A 24,013-nucleotide genomic window follows, 5' to 3' on the forward strand; every position below is an offset into this window, starting at 1 on the left:
ATGCCTTTGAGTTGTACGTACAATATGCAAGATGCATGCAGATACTATACTTTATTGATTCCTTCCTTAATTTCCTTTTTATTTGTTTTCTCGACAGATACATATATCTTATTTGACCTACCTCTCTCTACCTGCAGGGGTGTGAAGGCCTATGGAAATGCGTTTAAGGCTGTGGTCGGTGGAGCTGCCAGGGCGTTGTTTTGCTTCAGTCTGATTACTTCTCTTATTTTTGGTGGCAACGAGGTGGATGACCAGGCTGCTATCAAGGAAAACCAGTGAAGAAAAGATTAAAAAAAAGTAGAACCAATGATGGCCTCCGCAGTTTGGCTAGCTAGCACTGTGCTATCTGATTTTTTGTTCAGGTAATTGTTGATGCGCTGTTCACTGATGTCGTAGTGTAGAGATGGACAGTCGATAAAGAATTATTCCCACCGGTTACTGTTCTTGCAAATATACTGTCCCGGTCTACTGTTTTGTGCGTCGGCAGCAACATCACAGAAATGAATCGGGAGGCGATCGTGATGGCTCTGTATCAGTATGCCGACGGAGAGAAATGATGTGTTAAAGAAAACCTAAATCATAATCCTTTATATAAGGACGTGGGGGTGAAGGAGGGGGAGAGAAATGATGTGTAAAAGAAATCCCAGTTTTTAATAGTATGCGCATTTTTTCTACGGAAGCACTATTCACGCAGAGGGCAATGTTTAATAGTATGTACATAAGGATTCCTCTGCGTATGAATATTACTATAAAAAATAAGTTACTATTACCTCTGTTCCTAAATATATGTTCGTTTAAAGATTTCACTATGGACTATATACGGAGCAAAAAGAGTGAATCTACACTCTAAATACTCCCTCCATTCTCAAATATAAGTGTTTTCTAGAGATTCCAATAAGTGACTATATACGGAACAAAATCATTGAATCTACACTCTAAAATATGTCTACATACATCCGTATGTTGTAGTCCATTTGAAATATCTAAAAAGACTTATATTTAGGAACGGATAGAGCATATATATAGTTTACATCAAAGGAAAAAGACTTGTATTTAGGAACGGAGGTAATAGTAACTTATATTTTTATTATTGATTGGTTTAAAATATGGGAAAAACTTATCTTTTGCCAGCCGATCTAGCGCCCATGTCCACCGGCTCAGTGTCTGTCGGATCGTCTTTTGATCCAACGGCCGATAGCACCCCACACCCATGCGCACGGGTCTGCAGCTCAGCTGCCGTTTCAGAAACGTTTTCTGCAACTGAGAGTGTGTTTGAAAGCTCTGTGGTGATTAGAGCCAGCAGCGGAGAGGCGGAGTACCGTGCGGCTGGGACAGTGGCGGCGGCTGGGTGGTAGACGGCGGCCAGGGCCGGCCCTATATTTCGGGAGGCCATGGGCGAACTGGAAGATATGGGCCCCTAAGTCAAAGAACCCTTCGATGGTTGAATTTTCATATCACTTTATTTATTTCTTCTCCTTTTTTCCAGCACCCACAAATGCTTCGAGCAACATGGCAAGCTAATGCCCTAACATTAGGGAAATGATTGTCCTCAGCCAGCTGATAATCACAATGCGTCCGCCGCCTTCGTAGCCTGCCACGCATCCTCAACATGATGGCAAGTGCAGACACCTGTTTCAACAACAACAACGGTGTTGTTGCAAATCTTGGTGGTTAATGACTACTGTGACGCGACGCGGCTTCGTTTTGTAGAAATAGTCCTGCAAAAGTAGTCTGCTGGAAAAAAATCCGCAACAAGACGGTTGTTGTAAAAAAAACTGCAACAAGACATATATTGTAAAAAAAATTGCAACAAGATGTCTGTTGCAAGAAATTTTCACAACAAGGCATGTGTTAAAATGGTGGACGGTAACACTCGGCCACTCTATGGGTCAAATCTAACGGCTCACGGCCTGGCTGATTTTTTATGTTCCCTAAAATTATGAAATAAAGAGTATACAAAAAATAAGAAATGTATAGATTGGATGATCGGAACCCTAGTCATGTATACAGAATGACAAAAAAATAGGATGGTTGAATAGATACGGTCAAAGATTGAATTAGAATTCTAAAAAAAAAGATTGAATTAGAAAATTATGCATAGAAAATGTGAAACTTCATGGGATGAATCATTGATGAATAGTTGAATAGACGTACTAAAAAACTACTGAAAATCTGAAATTGATGGATGGATGAATGGACCAGGAACATGGATATTGGATACTACTGGAAAAGATCGGCCGTCACACGTATTGCCGTATTGCGAGAAGGCCTATTAGCCGGAATAGCGGACTGCTGCGCGCAGCGACAACAACAAGCGGCCGATGCGTCGAGCGAGGAGCGACGGTCCAATGAGACGGCGAAGACGAACCGATGAGCGACGAACAGGAAAAACCAGATCTTTCCATCGATTTGTTTCACACGTATGCATTTCAATCGCCGTCCTGTGCGGCCGTGACTTGCGTGCGCCGATGCTTCGCTACCTGGCCGATCCCATCTCGTTATATTTCTCTCATAATTTTTTTCCTAGCATATTTTTTCTGAGCTATACTATATATATGTGTCCTACGTCATGGGCCCCCGCCCTGGCCTGGGCCCTCGGCCGCCCCCCCTCTGGCCATACCCCAGGGCCGGCCCTGACGGCGGCTAGGCGACCGCGGCAGACAAGCCGCGCTGGACGAGGACGACGTGATCTGAGGTCGCTGACGGCTGCACAAGCAGCAGGTGTGCATCCTTTCCCCACTAGATCCACAGATTTTTTTCCCCATTCCTGCAGGGGCCAAATTAAGGGAGGGATGTGATGGTGGGCGGTGGTGATGGTCCCCTGTCACGTTGGTGGGCGGTGGTGGTGGTGCCCCGTCGCGGTGGCGGTGGTGGTTTCCAAAAAAAGAATACAATACTGGCGCACTCTCTGTCTGGTGCGCCATTACTAGTTAGAATTAGTAATTGTGCACTTCGCCCGGATGCGCCATTAGTATGTATGGAAAAATGGAAAAAATAATAATTTATTACTAGTGGCGCACTGTGTGTCTGGTGCGTCATGACACTAATGACGCATCATCAAATGGTGCGCCATTAGTATATAGTAGTGGCGCACCACCTGACAGGTGCGCCATTAGTGCCCATCCCATCTATAGCCCTTTTCCTAGTAGTGCCCGTCGTGTTGGTGTGCTCCCCGATAGCGGCGCGCTTCTACAACAGCAGGGGCAGTGGTACTACTGCTCTGTTGTGGTTGGCAGCGGCGCGCTCGACGCAGGCAACGGCGACGATGCTTTTGCACACTTTTTTCATTTGCAAAATTTTCCGCAATGTTACCTATGTTGCAAAACTTCTTTCACAACATCATCATTTTTGCCAAAAGAAAAAAAGACAAAAAAAATTCTGCAACACGACCTATGTTGCATAAAAAAACTTCTGCAACCTGACCTATGTTGAAAAAAATCTGAAACAAAACTTATGTTGCAAAAATAATCCGCAACACAACCTCTATGAAAATGTTGTTTGTACATCAAGGTCTTTGTAGCAAAGGTAGAAGAGCACGTTTAGCAACTAGATTGTGTTAAATTTGGAGGCTTGTAAGAAGGCGGATCTTTTAAAAAGATCAGCCGGCCAACGCTTAGTAGCCCCCTTAATGTCTTTGTGCCAAAGAAAAAAAAACAAAGAAGAACAAGTTAACTACCAATTCGTGTTGTCCGCGGAGGCGCAAGGAAAGCGAACGAGCAACCCTAGCCGCCTGAGGGGAACGCCCCGATCCGCAACGTAAGCGCGACTTGTCATCCTAATCCCTAACCAATTGTTCGCCGGCCGGCGACAATGGCGGCGGTTCGGTGCGCGGCGAGGAGGCTCGGTGGCTCCCTGCTCCAGCGGACGCAGGCGGCGGTCGCGGAGGAGGGACGCCTGCTCGCGCCAAGCAGGCTCATGCGCTCCCGCCAGCTCTCCGGCCAGGTCTCCGGCGAGGTACGTATCTCACGGAATCAAGGGTCGATGTAGCCACCCATAATCGAATTCCGTGCAACCGAAACAGAAACATCCTGACGTACTGCTGCTTACTATCATTTAACCAACTTATTTTCCTGGTTGATCTGAGAATGACTTTTTACCGGTCCCTGCTGGCCTGCTCCAGCGATCGCAGGTGCCGGAGCGACTCCTCCTTGAGACAGGCCAGATCATGCGCTACCGCCAGCTCGCAAGCGAGGTACCTAAGCCAAAATTGACATCTTTTATCTCATGATTTATCTGCTGAAATCCGATAATTGAATTCAGTGCAAATCATATCATTAAGCAACCTTAGTTTTCCTGGCTGATCTGACTTGAAGCATTATGACTTTTTGCTCATCCGTTTAGCAAATAATTAGTTCCAACTCATCTTCTGATTGATGCATGCCAGTACAGTATGATGATTATGTGACTTCATTTATCCATATACGGCAAGTATGATTCTGTGGCTAGTTGATACACGTGCTGACGTGCACCATGCATTCTGTACATATCCAGCTGACAGACAAGACAGTAACCATTATCTATGTGTATCAATCTCCAGATATCCAAGAGACTAGAGGAGCCGTCTGCCTTGGAATCTGAGGTCCAGTGCAGGATGGAGGAGCTTTTGGCCTCGTGGCGTAAGTTGGGGGAGCTTCACAAGGAAGCAGCACCAGATGCCTTTGAGTTGTACGTACAATATACAAGATGCATTCAGATACAACAATTGATCGAATTCTTCTTTAATTTTCTGTTTGTTTGTTTGACAGGAGTTGATACATACTATATCTTATTTGACCTACCTGTCTCTACCTGCAGGTATGTGAAGGCCTATGGAAATGCGTTTAAGGCTATGGTCGGTGGAGCTGCCAGGGCGTTGTTTTGCTTCAGTCTGATTACTTCTCTTATCTTTGAGTTGTTTGGCTGCTACCAAGGAAAACCAGAGAAGACAAGATAAAGAAAAGGAGAACCAATGATGGCCTCCGAAGTTTGGCTAGCTTGCACTGTGCTATCATACATTGTGATGTTGTGTGACATGGTATCATGTTATTATATCTCTATATATATCTTTTCGGGCACATTGCCTTCATGCGTGAATGATACCGTAGCTTGACAAACATACTTGCGTAGCTTGTATGGTCACTTGCATTCGGTGTTGGTTTTATTGGCTTCTGTCTAGTGCTTTTGATGCAAAGTGATAGCGACCAACTTAGAAGTTTCACCATGTCAAAAAAACTTGGAAGTTTCACTCTGAAAACTAATTGTGTGATGTCTTGTATAGATCCTTTCACTTCATGACCGCCCTATGATTTGCCTTTTCTTGATCTATTCATTTTGCACATTCTTTTTATCAACATGAGGTCACTCATATAGCACTCTATTACAAACATGTTCAAAAACATGGGGAGACTAGTAATTAAACAAGTGCAACTTAAAAAAAGGACCCACCTTATCTTAGAGCCTCTCAATGTTAGAGATGATAAGTGGATCAAGAAACAGATTGCTGAAATTCGTCACACAATCGGGAACAAAAGGGACAAGTATGATATCCACATTGATTGCTACTACTAGGTGAAATGAAATTCTAGCGGAACCGGTTTCTACCTCGTGCATGCTCGCCGTATGTGCATGTACACAATTTGCGAATGAGTACTCTAACGATTATGTTTTCGAGCAGATATTTATTGCACTAAGACTATTTTATTCTTTGATCCCATGGCCCATCCACCCATGCTTTTACTCGTAATCTAAAATGTGTAACACTTTTAACTTTTGAACCAATGATCCAATTTAGAATATGTTTGAAGATTCATGTTCCCGACATTTATATCTTTAAAACAAGATCAAACTTGAACATATTCTGAACAAGTTTAAATTCGAAATTGATACGATAATGAAACTTATATGAAATGTGAGATGACACGACAATGAAACCGGAGTGAACCAATAATAAAAACATGGAAAAGTGGATGTAATAACCCATAATAAAACTTATATAAAATCCGAGATGAAACACACATGGTTGAAGTGTGGAATGATATAATAATGGAAACATACAAAGGGGGTGTACGAATAAGTAATGAAAGCATGTAAATTTGTGATGATATGAAATTGATATCGTATAGAAACTATGTGAAGAGAACACTATGAAACTTATATGAAAGCTTCAAAAATAGAAAAGAAACTTGAATGAAATAGTACTGAAATCCGGAATGAAAAAGTAGCCAACCCATGTAATGGAAAAGATAATGAAACAAGTAAAAATACAACAAAACACACACGTAATAGTTTCATATAAGTTTCAATATGGTTTCACAATTGAAATTTGTTTTTTTTTCAAAAAAGTTCAAAATTAATTTTGTTTTGGAGATTTTAATACGATGAATGCTAATATTCAAATGGTCTGTCAATCAGATATTTTGTTAAAAAGATATCATTGGTACAAACTATATAATGAAACTCAAAAGCCTGGGCTGGTGGGATATAACTTGTTGTGGGTTCAAAAGATGTCATACTAGTTTTGACTACAAAACATACCCACTAGTCACTTTGTTGTTGGGCCTCCTCACTAGCTGTGCACATGTCAAAACGAGAAGATAGTATGATGTACATGAGTCACACAACGCATAGTATAGCAATATATGTATGTGCACACATGCGTGCATCTAGGACCCTGCAGAAACCGGTTCCCCTAGAAAATCCTTATCCCTACTAGTAGACATATAGGAAACCCTAACACAAGGGATACGAAAACATACAACACAACGGAAGAGAATCATTGGCAATCGCAACGGCACCATCATCGAGTGTCATGTTGAGGAGGAGATCATCAACATCAGGGAAGAAGCCTTCATTCGGGAACTCGTCGTCGTTTGCAGCCATGATAAACAAAGATCCAACTGTCACACAATGGTGCTCCCCAAAAACCTGATCATCCGCCTCCCTACAGGAGAGGCCTCTTATATACGCCTCGAAACTGACCCACTAAGGAGAGGAAAATAAACTGAGGCAGTGCGTACCTTGTGCATAGGTCCTAGCGCATCTCGGCTCAATTCGAAAAACTTCTCGTGTGCATGGCGGGTGGCGAAGGGGAGTGCGTGTATGTGCCCTTGTCAAGCTCTTACTGGTGTGTGATAAAACTCACCTTATATGTTGGTCTTCCACATCCTGCACTAGCATGCTAGGAAGAAACTTTCAACACCCTCTTTTCATGCATGAATGGGCCATATGGGCCTCTTGGATTTTTCTATCGAATTATTGGAGAAAATAAGTGGGCTAAAACTGAATAATTCCAATAATCCCCCACCACGCGTGAGGCACATGAAGTTTTCCTATGGTTCCGAAACATTGTTTATATACCAATTGTGTAGACTATTAAATTGAACTTCCATCTAGAACTCATTGCTACACTTACTCACAACTTGAATAGTAAACTACACCTTGAACTACAAGTTTTGTGCAAACAAGTTTCACACAAAGCCTTGACCAATACTTGACCGCTGAAAAAATTTCCCGTCACTAGGAGCATATATGTCATACTCTGAAGTTTCTTCATGATTTTACTAGAGAGTTACCAACTCTCACAGGCTGCTAAGTTTAAAGTCTAACTCTCAAATGTGTGTTCTTTCAAGATATTCCATAGGAAAACATCTTTGTCTCACCAATCTGCTCAGAACACATTAAGATAAATATCAACCTACCATATAGATTAGGAGAAAATTGCATCATAACGGAGAAGATTTTTAAGCCCGACCTCAACTTCAAGTGGGGACTTGTGGTTGTCTATGCACTACTAGAAAATACCTTATAGATAGATGCTTAGCATTAGCGAGGGGTATATGAGCTGCGGTACTACTAATTTGTAGCAAGGGGTATAAAACCCTCGCTACTACTAAGTCGATAGTAGTAGTGCGGCTATAAACCCACACCGCTACTAAGTGGTCTCCCCGGGACAGGTCATAGTAGGAGCGAGGGGTATAAACCCCGCGGTACTACTAAGTTGGTAGTACTAGCGTGGGATATAAACTCACACTGCTAGTAAGTGTCCACGGTGCCCCCCGGGACAGGCCATAGTAGTAGCGAGGGGTATAAACCCCGCGCTGCTACTAAGTACAGGGTTTTTTAACAGCCCTGAAATCCCCATCTCCTTCCTTGAATCCCTCCTCACTCCCGTCCCTCTCCCCCTCTCTCCATATAGGCTCTCCCATGGCGCTCCTGCCCATGCGCGACTCCTCCTCCATGGCGCCCAATGAGGCCGCCGCCTCGCGCTGGTGGTGTCCAGGAGCTCGCCAGTCTTCCCTTGCACCTCCATGGCACAACACCGGAGCACCTCACTGCCGACGACTAGCCCCGATGCTCCCTCCATCTCCTTGCTCTCTCCCTCGTTTCTCTTTTTCCTCTCCCCTCTGGTTTGAGTCACCCTCCCATCTCCATCTCCATGCAGGTCTTCACCATGGATGACCAGGATCTCTCTGCCTTGGCCATGAAGAGGAGTCCCACACCGTCGCCTTTCTCTGCCCTGGATTCGGTCCTCTCCACCGGACGCTGCCAGATCTTACCTCTTCATGTATGTGACTTTGACGACCCCAGATGTCGCTGGATCAAAACCACTGCCTCCATTAACAACACGCATTGGATTGATTTTTTTTTGTTTTTGAAATTAATAGTAGTAGCGTGGTTCACAGACACGCGCTACAGATAATTAGTAGTAGCGTTGGTGCCACCCGCGCTACTACTACCAGTTAGCTGTAGAGAGCTAGTAGTAGAGCGGGCACCCGCACTACTAGTAGGTATTTCCCTAGTACTGATGGCTCGGTCGATCACCGTCATTCTAGGGCATTCCTGGATGAACTCCATAGAATTTTTTTTGCGTCCAATGTCTCGATTGTGGTGGGCGGCGATTTCAATCTCATCCGCCACTCGGGCGACAAAAGCAACGATTGCATCAATTTTCCCTGATTGTGGCTCTTTAATGACTGCATTGCTGACCTGGGACTACGTGAAGTTAATCTCATCGGCACTCATTCACCTGGACGAATAAGCAAGTCAATCCTAGTTTGTTCGTGCTTGATCGTGTTTTCATTTGGCCTGAGTGGGAACTTTGGTGTCCGCTTGCTTCTCTCCATGCGATCAATTACTAGGATCGGCTCCGATCACGTACATTCCACTTTTCCTATCCTCTATAGAGGACATGCCCCGCCCACTCGTTCCACTTTCGGGTTGAATCAACGCGATTTCGTGGGTGCGGTTAGGGATAGGTGGATCGCTGCTAGGGCAAACCAATATCGGTCCCTATTGTCAGCAGATTCTTGCCACTATTGTGCAAAGCGTTGGCGCCAATTTATGAAGGGCTGGTGTGCCACATTGGTCGCAACTTTTGGGATCGTAAAAATACCCTTCTCTAGAGCATTCAGGCGCTTGATATGCGGGGAGACTCCTACTGCCTATTTCCCGATGAGTGGACGCATCGATACGCCCTTGAGGACAAGGTCATGATCATATTCTCCAATGAGGAGTGCAACTGGCACCAGCGCGGTACCCAGATATGGGTTTGCAGGGGGGTACCAACATGACCTACTTCCATGTGATTGCTTACGGTCGGCATTGCCGCAACATCATCTCCCTTCCCTAGGCTGGTGATAGATTCTTGCAGCTGCGTGACAACATTCGCGAGCTTGTCGACGGCTTCTGCCAGAACCTCTTCTCCTTTCCTTGTGGGGTGGTTCAGCATTGGTCCCTCACAGATGGTTGAGTCCGCAGCTAGTCTCGGATTTAGATAATGAGGTCCTCATGTCACCTTTCTCAGAGGACGAAGTCATTGCCACTACCCAAGGGATGAACCCCAACTCAGCACCTGACACCGACGGCCTGCCGTTGTGGTTTTTTCAGGTGTTCTGAAGATCTTTTAAGGTCGAGATGATGGCCATGTTTCTAGGCCTATTATTTCGGAACCCTAGATCTTTCCCGACTTAATTTTAGGGTTATTAGGCTTATCCCAAAGGTTCAAGGGGACTCCGACTTTTATCAGTTCTGCCTGATCATCGTCATTAATGTGAATACACCATCTATTATCCAAAGTATACGTCACTAGGGCGGCACTTCTGGAAGATCGGTTAACCCATCCAAACTAATCTGCCTTTCTCCAAGGGCAGTATATCCTTGATGGGGACCTAGTCTTCCATGAAGTGCTTCATGAGGTCAAAATAATATTCCAGAAGGCATTTTTTCTCTTAAGAATGACTTTCACGAGACATACAATACGCTTGACTGGTCCATCCTTTGGGAAGTGCTTCTTAAGAAGGCCGGGATCATGCAGTTGGTGTCTTGTGGTCGCACTGCAGTGATTAGCAATGGTGAAGTACTACCGTTCTACCACACCTATTGTGGGGTTCATTAGGGGGACCCCTTCTCATCCTTCCTCTTGAACATGGTGGTTGATTCCCTTGTTGCTATCCTTCTCCAGTATTCCGACAACACGATTTGGGTGAAGGCTCTAAGGGAGACATTGTGAACCTCTAACTTATTCGCATTTGCCTGCAACAGATGTTGGGTTTGACCATCAACCTCTCCAAGAGTGAGGTCATGGTCTTGGCGGTGTTCGGAGGGTGAACGACAATCCATTGCCGGCTGACTCAATTGTCCATTTCTTATCTAGGGATCCCAATAAGAGATTCCAGACTCTTGGTGGCGGATCTTAGAACCCTATATCACCAAGCTCCAGCATAGAGTTGATACTTGCAAGGACGTTGTCTTTCCAAGGAGGTTATTACAGTGTTGATTAACACCGCCCTTTCTAGCCTACTTCTGTTCATAATGTGCTTCTAATGCCTCCACGGAACCCTGCATTATGAGATTGCGCAATTCCATCCAAATTCTTCTAGGCTGACGATGGTGATAAGCATAAATACCACGTGGTCTGGTGGACAAATTCTCCTAACCTTGAGCCCGACATGGTGTCCTAGCATCTCGAGCCAAGCTGTTGTTTGTCCTCCAGGTCTCTCTACAATGTGAATTCCCTTTCGCTAGGGCCCTCACCCCTCATGGCACGTTGTTGTCGATTTGGCTTCCCTGACAATTCAGATCTTTCTTTGGATCCGAATCCGAGGTAGGGTCCCCTCCTGGGTGGAGTTCCTGAAGCGCCAGGGACTTGGGATGGCTTTTGCCCGCTCTACGAGGTGACCGAGGACTCCAACCATATTTTTCTCTCATGTGTTACGGCTCAATTCCTATGGAGTTGCTTCCGTGAGGTGGTGCCCGGTGGGTGGTGCCACACAAATTTCCCCGACCGCTTTGAAGAACTAGAAGCTAGCTGGGCCAGTTCCCGCCACACTAGGTGGCAGGGCATTATAGTTCTTATTTGGACTCTTATGGACTAACCGTAACAAGCTAGTGATCAAGCTGTCCCCTCTGCGTAGTCCCGCGCGCGGATGCGATTTACTCCCTCCATTCCTAAATACAAGTCTTTTTAGACATTTCAAATGGACTATAACATACGAATGTACATATTTTAGAGTGTAGATTCATCCATTTTGCTCCATATTTAGTCACTTATTGAAATATCTAGAAAGACTTATACATTTGGGAATGGAGGGAGTAGAACTGCATGGAGGCACGAAACCTTTTCTGACACCGCATGCGCCATGCCATGGAGGCCTGCTCGGAGTAACCGCATGTATCCTGTCATGCTGTGTGCCATGGTTACCGAGAGTCCCAGACCAAGCACCAGGGAATATACTATAGCGATGAAATCTGGGCATCAAGTACTCTGGCCCTCCTCTGCTATAAGTTCAACCCAGGAAGGCGTGAGCACGGTGAACTCGGCAGGCACGAGGAGCACCACACGGCCTCCATTAATTGTCTCCGTCAGCACGGCGAGTGGAAGCTGTGATAAAATTACGGCATCGGCGAAGAAAGAGTGCGGACGAAGAAGACGACCGGAACGCAGCACGGGCGACCAGCATGGTGATGCGTTCCACTTGGCCTTCTTGTGCGAAAATATATAATAGAACACCTGCAACCAGGTCCTCTCTATCTAGCCATCCATTCCCCGATCACGATTGGTGCAAATAGATTTTTCTTTTTTGTTTCTCTCACATAAAACATATCTTGAAGTTCAAATCTTTGCAGCGTGGCAAAGCTTTCTAACTAGAATCTACGATAAATTTTTCAGAATTTTTTGTCAAACATAAATATACAAAAAATGATTTAGCCAGGATACCAGGGCCGGAGTGCAGGTGTTCTAAAAATCCATGTCCCCTTCTTGTGTCTCCCGTCGACCACCAAGTGCTCTAGCCCTCCTCCATTGATATGCATGTGCGTAGATAGTACTGTCATCGGACTCAGACTCCAGGTCGATGTACAAGGCTGTTCGTACATACGTTTCGGAAAAGGATTCAGTTTCAGCCACGCCGATGTACAATTTTCGTACGTACGTTTCCGAAAAGCTGTTCGTTACCCTTTCTTTAGAAAAATAGATAGACAGGAGAGGAGAACAGGAGAAGAGAAGAGAGAAGAGGTATCGATTAGTACCCTTGTTGTCGGCGGAGGCGGAAGGAAGCGGCCAACGACGAACCCTAGCCGCCTGAGGAAGGAACGCCCACTGCCCACATCGATCCGCAAGGTACGCACGCTCGCCAAAACCCACCGAAATCTCCACGCCTGCAACCCGATCGATGGTGTGTGCGTATACGCGGCCGGCCCGCGATGGTGATTCGTGACGGACATAATCCTAATCGCTGATTGATTGATGGCAGGCCGGCGGCGATGGCGGCGGTTCGATGCTTGGCGAGGAGGCTCGGTGGCTCCCTGCTACAGCGAAGGCAGGCGGCGGTCGTGCCAACTGCCAAGCAGGCTCATGATCTCCAGCGAGCTCTCCAGTAAGGTCTCCGCCGAGGTATCTTGACGAAAATTGACATCCTTTTTCTCATCATCCATGACATAGCCAGGCATAATTGAATTCTTCTGTGCAATCGAGACAGCAACATGTACACAGTCAGGAGATCAATCTACTAGCCCAACCAGGCACTTGCGACATCTTGATTTCCTAGTTACGTATTACTAGATAACGATCCATCCGCCTAGACTGATTTCAGGTAATCCACTGAACAAGGCCCTTACTTAATTAGCAACCAAACCAAACCGAGCACACACATTATATATTTGCTCCATCTATATACAGTAAGTATGATTCTGACACTAGTTGCTACACATGAAGGATGCATTCCGTATATTTTGATTGACGGACAGGACATGATGATTTTTCTTAATTATTTACCAGTCACAATCAGTGCTTAAATAATGATCGGCGATGCAAATTAAGTACACTGACCATTATTATCTACGTTTATCAATCCAGCATGCTCGTGCACACCCTACACGCCTGATCCAGCAGGCGGAGGAGGAGTTGTATGATGTGTTGAACAAGGCTATTGAGAAGAACCCGCTAAAAAAGGAGGCTATTGAGAAGCATTTTTCTGCACAAGCCACTGAGAAAAGATCATTTGACCCTATGTAGGATACAAAATCACTTGATCTTCTTCCTTTAATTTCCTGTTAGTTTGTCTGGCAGGAGTTGTTATATATATATGATCTCATTTGACCTACTCCTCTCTATATACAGGCGCTTTAAGAAGTACACAGGAAGGGCTCGGGGCGCGCTAGATTTGGCTTGCAAGGCGACATTTTTCGTTTATGCTGGTGCTTATCTTTTTGGTATCACTGGTGCCGACAGGCTGTTGGGATTTGCAGAGAAAGTCAGTGAAGAGAAGAGCGAAGATTAAGAACCAAAGATGGCCCCCAACTTGTTTTCAGTTAAATTATGATGACATGCAGTTTGGGTAGCTAGCACCATGCTATCGTTGTGATTGTGTGACATGGTATCATGTTATTATATCTCTTATCTATACGAGTGAAACCGTAGGACTTGGTGTGGACATACATTGCGTAGCTTGTTGTACGTCAACGGTGGGTCACCGGAAATGGTTGTTGTCCTTATTCTGTCCACTGCTTTTACCAGATTCCAATCGCCTTTGAAGGTTTTACCAGATTCCATATCTCAAACAAAATTGTGTGACGTCTATTAGAGATCCATTCACTCGATTGCGTTGAGTTTTTTCCCGTCACCGAGCGGCAGAGACTATCATTCTTGACTTTCTTTTAATCAACACAAGGTTATTCATTCAGTGCTCCTTTAGAAACATGTTCGAAAACATGAAGATAAACTAATGTAACCTCCAGACAATTGAACTTCGGTGTGTATTTTTGAGACATGGGTCTAGGCGCACCCAGTTGACATTTTTTGTAACTGTTAGTAAAAAGGATATAAAAATGTGAAACTTTTTTGCTGCATACTCTAGTGCAGCTACAAAATAATGTCATATGCTGGTTCAGCTACAAAAATCATGAATAGTAGAGTTTATATATTATTGATATATTCAAATTCGATGAAATTTTTGAAAAAGGATGAACTTTTTTCAAATTTATTAACTTTGTTGAAGTTTGATAACTTTCTTTTTAACTTTCGTGAACATTTTTTAATTCACGAAATTTTTTGTTTTTATTTTTTTATTATTTTACAAAATGTCAATGGCTGACGGAACAACCGCGTTCGAGTGAACGAGGCGAACTGGGTCGGCCCAGTTCACGCGTGTGTGGGTGCCCGTCCTTCTAGCCGGCGCTGAAGGCACTCTATAGCAGCACCCGTGCATGGGAACTGGGAAGGGCTAGATGAAACCGCCCAATAAGTTCATGCTCTTTATTTTAAGGGCATCACAATTGTGTTGTCGCTTATCCTCCTCACCCTCGTCAAAGGTGGCCTTAGTTCTCACACAACCATAATGCGTTTGAATGTGGTCAATTCTAAGGTCTCTCTCGTACGCGCTCGCTTGGAATGAGATGAGAAATCTGTTGTTTTTTGCTACAAGGTTTTTCAAAGGTGTGCATTTGTGGTTACCGATATTTTATTTCATCTCAATCTAGTTTTAGTGGTTATTCATTTGCAATCGGAGTCGCCGCCGGTACAAAAGAGAAACAAACTGCGTGCTATAGATTAAGTTTGCATCCAAAATAAAATATTTAACAGGTAAACTAATATCATATCCAGATGCTAAACATTTTTCTAATCAAATTTCATGTATAACAATGTTAAAATCAATTTACAACTTAAAAGATATGAATAATAGAGATAAGCATTCGTTTTAGATGGATTGTGGACTGATTATGGAAAAATCTAGGGTTTTCTGTTAAAAGGTAAAAAATGATTTGTTTCATTTAAATATGGATGGCTTGTTAATTACCTCAAATGTCACGGGGTTTCTTAAAAAACTAAAAGACGGTCCGGCTATAACTTAAGTTAGACTACGGGTCAATTTATATAAAATGCAAGGGTTCATTTTTAAAAGGGAATCCAACGCGGTAGAGACAATAGTCCCTTTATTAGTAGGTAATATTATTGGGGTATGTTTAGGGCACATCTAGATGTGCCCCGAATTATTGCACATCTAAGTGACTCAATCAAGTATAAAGAAAAAAGGTAAAAAGAATGCCAACATGAATCCCGCGTAGGATCGATAACATAGGGGATTTAGGTGTGCAATACTTAGGGCATCTCCAACAGCGAACCGCCAGTCCCGCGGACATGAATGCGGGAGCTGGCCATCCAACGCTGCGTACATACATTTCAAACAAATTTTTAACTAACCACATAAAATTCATGCAAACATGTCAGATTTTCGTATAAACCAGACGACATTCATGCAAACATGCCGGATTTTCATTACATTTCGAACATTTCGAAAAAAGAGACAAACCCGATCCCAAACCTATCCTACAATATGATGGCGGCTGGCCGTCGTCCACTTCATTTCTATTCTGCATTGGCGACCACCTCCTCCATCTGCCCGTCCCGATGAACGAAGGCGGTAAGACTCGTGAAGTGAAGGTGCAGTCTACGGTGAAGAAGAGTAGAACATCGAAGACGGACCAGGCCACATTGGATCACATACCATGCCCTACACATCCTCGAAGGAGTCCGCCACCTGTCTGTCACGGGTGGACGTGAGGTTCACGATCGAAATGATGGCGCTGGCACTATCTCGTCCAACCGGGCCGCCCGATAGTTCGTCGACGGCGCGTAAGAGGCGCAGCTTGCGTTGTTCGCCTCCTCAATCGCCTGCAGCCGCGCCTCCGCAGCGGTGGCTTCCTAGTGAGTGGCGGCTTTAGCACGCATGGCCTCGTAGATCGCATGCTGCTCCAGAACAAAGTTGGGGTTCGCCACGGCCATGGCCTCCTCGTTCGTGCGCTCGCCGTCGATCTTGCTCTCCGCCAGCCGATGCTGCTCTTGGAGGAATAGGTTGTACTGTTGTTCCTCCTGTGCCTTTTGCAACACCGACATAGGAGCCGGTGCAGGCTGCTCCGCCACCATGGCGGCATTGTAGTGTGCCTGTGCCTGGTCCATGGTGAAGTCGGCATGCATAGGTGCGAGCTTTGGTGCAGTGTCGTCAAAGCCTGTCTCCATTGTGGGGTTGTCATCGGAGACCTTGGGCAAGCTAGCCAGCATGCCGGCCCCTGGCACAGCAGCTCTGGTAGGAGGCCGCAAGGGGCGAACACCTTGTGCTTCATCTCCGTCGAAAGGCTCTCCCATAGAGGGTTGCTGCCTGCAGTGATGGCGGATGTGGTGCAAGGGAGGAGGATGTGGAGCGGCTTCTGTTGTGGTGTGGAGTAAGCCGAGCGTGGCCATCTTTAAATAGCGGATTCCGGTTAGGCCAGTCATCCGGATGCGTCAAATGCACGGCCCCGAGTAGGTTTCTCAGCCGGTGAGCCTGCTTAATGGTGGCATACGGACGAACCGGGCATCCAACGGGCGTGATAGATATCCCTCCCGTCCCGTCCAGCAACGTGTCTCCGTCAGTGAGAGGCCGCATCCGCTCTGTTGCTTGCTTCAATAGGGAGCGGCCCTCTACAGTTGCTTGAAGGGGCAGCTGGCGCCGGCGGAACACGCGCGGGCTAGAGAGGAAGGTTTTGGGTGGGCCAAGATGGTCAGAAGCGGACGTGGCTGATGTCTGGACGCTAGCAAAGCGTTCACATTTGTCTCCGGTTTACGGAAGAAAGTGTGTCCGGACTGCGTTGCGAACCAATGTAGATGGCACAACATGTCCAGACCGTGCGGACCGAACGATTGCAGACGGTTTGAAGGTTGGCATCGTACAGCACATCTAGATGTGTTTTAGAAAAAACTCAATTATTTCTAATATATTCAATTATAAGGTGCATTTGGGTGTTTACAAAACAATTTTCTGCCAAGGAAAAAAGAAAAGAAAGAAAGAGTTGTTATTATAATAGGAAAAGTGCCTATCCATTCTTGTTGTCGGCGGAGGTGGAACGACGAACCCTAGCCGCTGTGAAAGGCCCAGATCGATCCGCAAGGTATGCTCACCGAAATCTCTACATACTGCAACTGATCGATGGTGGGGCGGGGCAGCCGCGGCACGCCGGCGGTGGTGAACTAGTGACTCGTGACGAATTTGTCATGCTAAACCCTAACCGATTGTGCGCATGCAGTCGACGATGGCGTTGGTTCGATGCGCCGCGAGGAGGCTGGGTGGCTCCGTGCTCCACCGAACGCAGGCGGCGGCCGCGGAGGCGGGACGCCGGCTCGTGCCAAGCAGGTTCATGCGCTCCCGCCAGCTCTCCGGCGATGTCTCGATCGAGGTATCTTAACCAAATTTGACTTTTTCTCTCATGATTTCTGTATCTCGCGGCATCAAGTGCCGATATAGCCAGTGAAATCCTGTGCAATGGAAACAGCAGCATCTATGTGTCTCTTGTATTAGCTAGAAACAAGAGCAAAATTACTTATCATAATCAACTTGATTAACCTGACATGAACATGTAAATCCTGACTTACTAGCAACAAGACAGCATGCAAATCATATCATTAAGAAAACCTTTTTTTTCGAGGTTAATCGGAGCATGATGGCTTTTTGCTTATCCCTTTAGCAAATAATTAGTGGCAGCGCACCCTTTCCCGTTTCTCCCGCGACGCCATCGCTAGCGCCCGGGAGGCTAGCCCAAGCCACGGGCGGAGCTCCCCGCCTTCTCCTCTCCTCCCCTCCCTCGCCTCAGACAGGGGCCACGACGGGGCGAAGCCCGACAGCTGGCGGCGGCGGCAGGGAGTTCTTCTTCCCCTCACGTGGGTGGCTTGACATGGGGTGGCTCACCCGGACCTCAGTGCCGCCATAGGCGCTGGGAGCGGCAGCACAGCCGTGCGGCAGGGCTGGAAGATGTCGGCGGTGCAGTGAGAGGCATGGAGGAAGTGCACGCGGGACCAAAATTGGCGGCTTCGACTCTTGCAACCCTTCAATATCTAATCTCGTGGGGCGAGCCGCGGGCGGCGTGGATCACCAGCGGCCGCCCATGTCGTGGCGTCCGGCTGGTGGGGTTGGCAGTGTGACGGAGGTGGTTGACCTCCTCCTCGTCTGCTCTTCGGATGGTGGATGTGGCGGATGAGAGCGGCTCTGTTTGTGGGAGATCGGTGTGTGGGAGTATAGGCCCTCTCTGATAGCTCGATTGGGTGAACTGGCTGGTGCGTGCAACTCTACATGGTATCGGAGCTAAGAGGTCTTGAATTCAAGACCCGGCTGACGTAATTAAATTGGGAGTGTTGACAATAAATGCAGAGCCCATCTTTCTCCATCAGATTGAGGGTGTTGGAGTATAATGTCCGGCCCTCTCCCATAACTTGAGCTTTTCGTTGAAGTGGCTAGTGCGTGCAGTTATACACAGCGGCTCGACGAGGGTGCCACTGGCTGGCCGGTGGAGGTAGTGGTAAACGGAGGAGGGAGGTTGGGGGCCACCTGGCTATGCCGACGCCAAGATCAGGAGTTGCCAAACGGGCCGTGTCAATGGCCCTTGTAACTGGTGGAGCGGTGTGGTGGCTGCCAATGACCCTCTTTTGCTTGGATCTGGTTGGTTGGGCTTCTTTCCTGCCAGAGGGTCCATTTTGGGGTGGAAGGAGGTGCCTTCTACCTCTCACCGGTCGGTGACGCCCATTTGTCGTCGTGCTGGTTGCGGGGAGGTCTTGGTTGTCTGGGCGGCGGCCTCGGTGATGGGTGTCGCGCTTCTCCTGGGCGGGGTGTGCGGCTCATGTACGGGCTGATTTTTATGGCCGTTCGGGCGGCGTGGCCGACGGTTCTTCGACGAGTGGTGGCACTTCGAAGGTAGAGTGTGCGTGCCAAGGGATATTCCCCGTCCGGCTTGGTCGGGCCGATGACGGCGATGTACGTGGGCATCGTCTCCTTCCTGAAGGCGTCATCGTGGCTACTTTACCCCTTCGGATGGTCCAGTAAAGAACCATGATCCTTTGGATCCGATGGTGACGTCACTCCAGTGTTGGTCCCCTTCTTGAAGGAAGCGTCTTGGATGCCAACATTCGTCAAACTCAGCTTTGTCTCTTTGTCACAGTTCTGTCATAGTGGAGTACTCCGACTACTTCAAGCAGTGCCCTTATTGCTCATTTGCCGTTGGTTTGGCGTGTTGGGGTGGTGTGGCTGTTCGTGTATGGATTTACAAATGGTAATCAGCGGTTACTTGGTTATTGATGATATGCAACGCAAGTAGAGTGACCATTATCTATGGGTATCAATCCAGCATGCTGGCAAGTTCCCTGCCTTGGATTCTGAGCTGGAAAAGAACAGGAAGGAGCTGGAAGCCACAATAGCTAAGTTGAAGAACACTCCGGGACGCTATGCCTCTACGTTGTACGTACAATAAAAGAGGATCAAAGAAGATGCATGGAACTTTATAAATTTCTTGCTTAATTTCCTGTTTATTTGTTTGTTTGACTGGAGTTGATACATATAATCTCATTTCACATACTACTCAATACTTGCAGGCGCTTGATGTCCTACGGGCGTACAGTTCAGGGTGTGGTCAATGCAGCTAAAGGGTTATTCTTTTTGTGTATGATTTCTGCTGCTGTCCTCGGTCTCGGTTCAGACAAGGGGGTAGAAGCCACAGCTAGTACCAGCGAAAGCAGTGAAGACAAGATCGAAAATTGAGAAACAAAGATGGCCCGAGCTTGTTTTCAGTTCAATTATGACATCTACAGTTTGGCTAGCTAGCAGTATGCGGAAAAAAAATTCTATGAGACCAAGTCTCTGTCTCACGGACCATCACGTGAGACCCGCCCCAATGGATGACACGTGACATTCACAATCTCAAAGCACCAACTCCCACTTTGGCCCGTACAAAAGTACACAACGATTTAGGGTTTGCTTGGTCTCGCTCTCCTTCGTGACAGCTGAGCCAAAGGACCTTATCTCCGGCAGCCGCTCGGAACGACGGATTGATGACATCTCGTCCATGCCTGCCATGAATGATCTCGGCACCGACATCTGCGCGTGATGACCCTGTGGCGACTTCTTGTCAGTGGCCGCGACGGAAGACCTCGCCGCCAGCGTTACTGGCTGGGCGGACTTTACGTTCACGGTGGTCACGCGCCAAGATGCCGATGCCGATTGCTGGGCATACTCCTTGTCGACGGCGGCTATGCTGAAAGATGACTCCTTGTTGACGGTGGTAACGCGGCAATACGTCCTCGCCGGACCGGACTAACTCCTCGACACCAGCCGGGCACCAAGATGCACACATTAGCTCGTCATCCACATGTTCCTTTCCAGCGCTGCAAGTGCGCCGGAGAGCCGATGTCTGAACTCACCCTTCTGACATACATATAGTTGCTTCATTGGCAAAAAAATTCGAGTGTAAACTGCCCTGGCTTCACCAAACTAGAAGATTGGTGTACTTTTCTCTTTAATCAGACGAGAGGGGGAGAGAGAGATGTTTAATTGGCTGACACATAGTCGTGTGCAAGTTAAGCAGTACACAGGGTATTGGCTTTTTATTTTTGCTCTTATGAGCTTTTGTTTTTTTCTTACTTCAAGACTTGGAGACTTGTTGCTGGATATTTTTTTAATAATATGAGCCGTATGCATTTTTTTGATGCAGAGGTTGGAGTAAACCCCCTTTTCGAAAGAAAAAAACAAGGTATTGGCGTCAAATTTTCTCAGTGTACTGCTTAACTTGAACAGGCATGTAAGACATGTGGTGCAGCATATGAATTCCTAGGCTTGAACAGGATTGTAAGGCAAGTGGAATTCACGTATTCTGAACTAGTATGAATATTTTCATTTACTGTTTCTCTTGTGTATGATATCATAGTGTTCGCTGTTTGCAACAAGCTCTTAGTACAATCATATGGTTTAAGAAAATACATATATGTGCGGCGTCACATAGCAGCTGGATGCATCTTGCCCCATGGTCACCGGTTTGTGGGGCATGGCCATCGACGACTGGTCTTGGTGGCATGGTACTGTGTGGCTGCCGGCGACGAGGTCATCCGGCGCCGCCATGGATGAGAGCAGCATGCGAACCCTAGCTCATGGGGTATGAGTTACGTAGGTATCTCTACAATAGGTTAATAAGGATACATACATAACTGGTGTTAAAAAAGGATACATATGTGATTGGAATCGGGAATGGGTAAGTGGGCAATGTGGGATTACGTGTTTTGAGATGAACCTCGTCACGTGTCATCCATCGGGGAGGGTCTCACGGGATGGCCTGTGAGACTTGGTCTCATAATTTTTTTTTCGCAGTATGCTATCGTACCTTGTGATATTGTGTGATACGGTATCATGTTATTATAACTCTTATTTAGTACTCCCTCCGTCCCAAAATAAGTGACTCAAGTTCATACTAACTTTAGTTAGTAAAAACTTAAGTCACTTATTTTAGGACAGAGGGAGCTATTTTTTTGAAAAGACTATCTATTTGTGTAGATAGAGCTATTTTTTCGAAAAAGCTCTATTTACTCGAGTAGATTACGTGCATGCATCCAACAAACTGTAGCTTGTGGGCCACGCTCCATGATTGCCGTCGAAGCACTTTCTCGACAAGATTCCTAGCTGTTACTTCTGGCCATGGTGGCACACGTACTTACTCCCTCCGTTCCAAAATAGATGATCCAAATTTATACTAACTTTGTACTAAAGTTAGTATAAAGTTGAGTCATCTATTTTGAAATGGGGGGAGTAGATGATAGATGTCAAAGTATACGGCTCCGTGCCCCCAAACCCTAGCCAACAACCACCGCCGCCGTGCTCCCCTAGGCGCCGTTGCTGCCGGTGCCAACAGTGGCGGCGGGCATGGCCTTTGCGCCACGACGGGAGTCCCTCGCGCGGGGGATTCACATCACAGAGGGTGAAGTGATGGAGTCTCTCGACTCACGGCTGGGAGGTACGGCGGAGCTCGACGGGAGGTTGCTGCGGCGGTGCGAGATGAAGGCATGGGCGCTGAGTATCTCCATGGAGGCATCGACGCTATGGCGGCCAGAGGGCCTGGCGGCTGCCGGATGCCTCCACCGCGCGGTTGAGTGACAACGTCCTCCATCACGCAGGCGTGGCGGCGGAGGGTCCGGTATGGGCCGCAGGGCCCGATATGGGGTTTGCTGGTGTTGAATCAAGAGGTGGTCCTACGATTCTTCTCGCGCACAGACGGTGATCTGCTTTTTTTTTAAAGGGGGGATATCCCCGCCTCTGCATCAGAACTATGCATACGACCACCTTTAAAATGGGAGAGAGTTTCACTTCTCGGCCTCTGCACCAACTAGGGACGCATACAACCATTTTAGTATGAGTACTAAGATAAGCATGGTCCTCAGAATTTTTTAAATGAGTATCAAGATATTTCTAGATGCGTGGTTCCACCACACCAAGATTGATCCTCAATAAACGGGGTAAAACCCCTGTGCATCACCTGTCAATTCTAGGAATTGAACTCGGGTCATTAGGCTGCACAACCGCATACCCAACCACTGAGCCAAGGCTCTCTTTGCAGACGGTGATCTGCTTGTTGCCGTTCTCTTCGATCTTGCCATTGACGGGTTCTGGAAGGCTCTGCCGGAGATCCTTTGGGTGCATGACGAGCATAGATTGCTGAATCAGATGGGATCTGGTCGTGCGCGCTGTTATTATGAGTCTATGCTGCTCCAGGAGGGGTGGCGAGATTCGCTGTCTGTTGACCTCATGAGACATGTCTGTGTTTCAATTTCCATGGGGCTGACAATGGTAACGATATTATGACGGTTGAAATTGGAGGGCTGGTAATGGCGGACCGAGGCTTCGAGGCGATGAAGACTTTTCTTGGTATTTCATGACTCTCAGCAGTGGCCTCAGCATATGGAGGCGGCAACAACGAAGGAGTACCGAGTCTTCTCTTTCAAGGTGAAAACCTAAGATCTGACCTTAATAAGTTGTACCTAGGAAAGGCCTTGTTGAATTGTTTTGATAGCGTGGACTTTCTCGAGGGTGAAAAATCTAAGATCGGCACCGGTGCATTGTTGAAGGCGTCGCTTTTGGAGAATCTAAACTCTATGTGTTGTGTTTGGTGGTGGTTTGCACTGCACTGCAAGGAATTATTCACTATGGCAGGACCTTTTCTTTATTGTTTTTGGTTGGTGTAGAGATAGGTTGTAATTGGTATCTCCGTGGTATTAATATGTTCTCTGTCCAAAAAATCTGTTATAAGATTCATTTGGTTTTTTATACCCCCTCCGGTATTTTTTAATCTGCATATAAGTTTTGTCCGAAGTCAAAGTATCCCTACTTTGACCAAACTTGTAGAAAAAGGTACCAACATTCATAATGCTAAATCAACATTGTTAGATTTATTACGAAATGTAGTTTCATATTATATCAAATATATATATATATATATATATATATATATATATATATATATATATATTTGATATTGTAGATCTTGATATTTTTAAATATAAATTTGGTCAAACTTTGGTATACGAAGTAAAAAGGACCAGAGGGAGTACAAAAACAAATTTATGAAGAAAAACAACAAAGAAGGAAGTAAAAAAAACAAAGAAAGAAAGAGTTATTATTAAGAGGAAAAGTACCTACCCATTCTTGTTGTCGGCGGAGGTGGAAAGAAGGCGAACTAGGAATCCTAGCCGCCTGTGCCTCAA

The 24,013-nt window shown here is 46.3% G+C and overlaps 2 protein-coding genes across 2 annotated transcripts in view; both read left to right on the forward strand.

Annotated features, from left to right (window-relative positions):
• The first annotated feature begins 3,781 nt into the window (after nt 1-3,781).
• Nucleotides 3,782-5,020, forward strand: LOC119313820. The gene is made up of 4 exons (XM_037588950.1): nt 3,782-3,954; nt 4,121-4,192; nt 4,538-4,665; nt 4,795-5,020. Exons 1-4 carry the CDS (start codon nt 3,811-3,813, stop codon nt 4,931-4,933), a joined length of 483 nt encoding a protein of 160 aa, XP_037444847.1. The 5' UTR covers nt 3,782-3,810; the 3' UTR covers nt 4,934-5,020.
• Nucleotides 5,021-22,178: 17,158 nt separating this feature from the next.
• The window catches only part of LOC119351015, a 3,766-nt gene continuing 1,931 nt past the window's right edge, over nt 22,179-24,013 (forward strand). Inside the window, exon 1 of the mRNA XM_037618585.1 lies at nt 22,179-22,405. Within this exon, the coding sequence (XP_037474482.1) occupies nt 22,179-22,405 (227 nt within the window). The remainder of the gene's footprint in view (nt 22,406-24,013) is intronic.

The sequence above is a fragment of the Triticum dicoccoides genome, chromosome 1B, assembly GCF_002162155.2.
Source record: "Triticum dicoccoides isolate Atlit2015 ecotype Zavitan chromosome 1B, WEW_v2.0, whole genome shotgun sequence".
Classification (NCBI taxonomy): Eukaryota; Viridiplantae; Streptophyta; class Magnoliopsida; order Poales; family Poaceae; genus Triticum; species Triticum dicoccoides.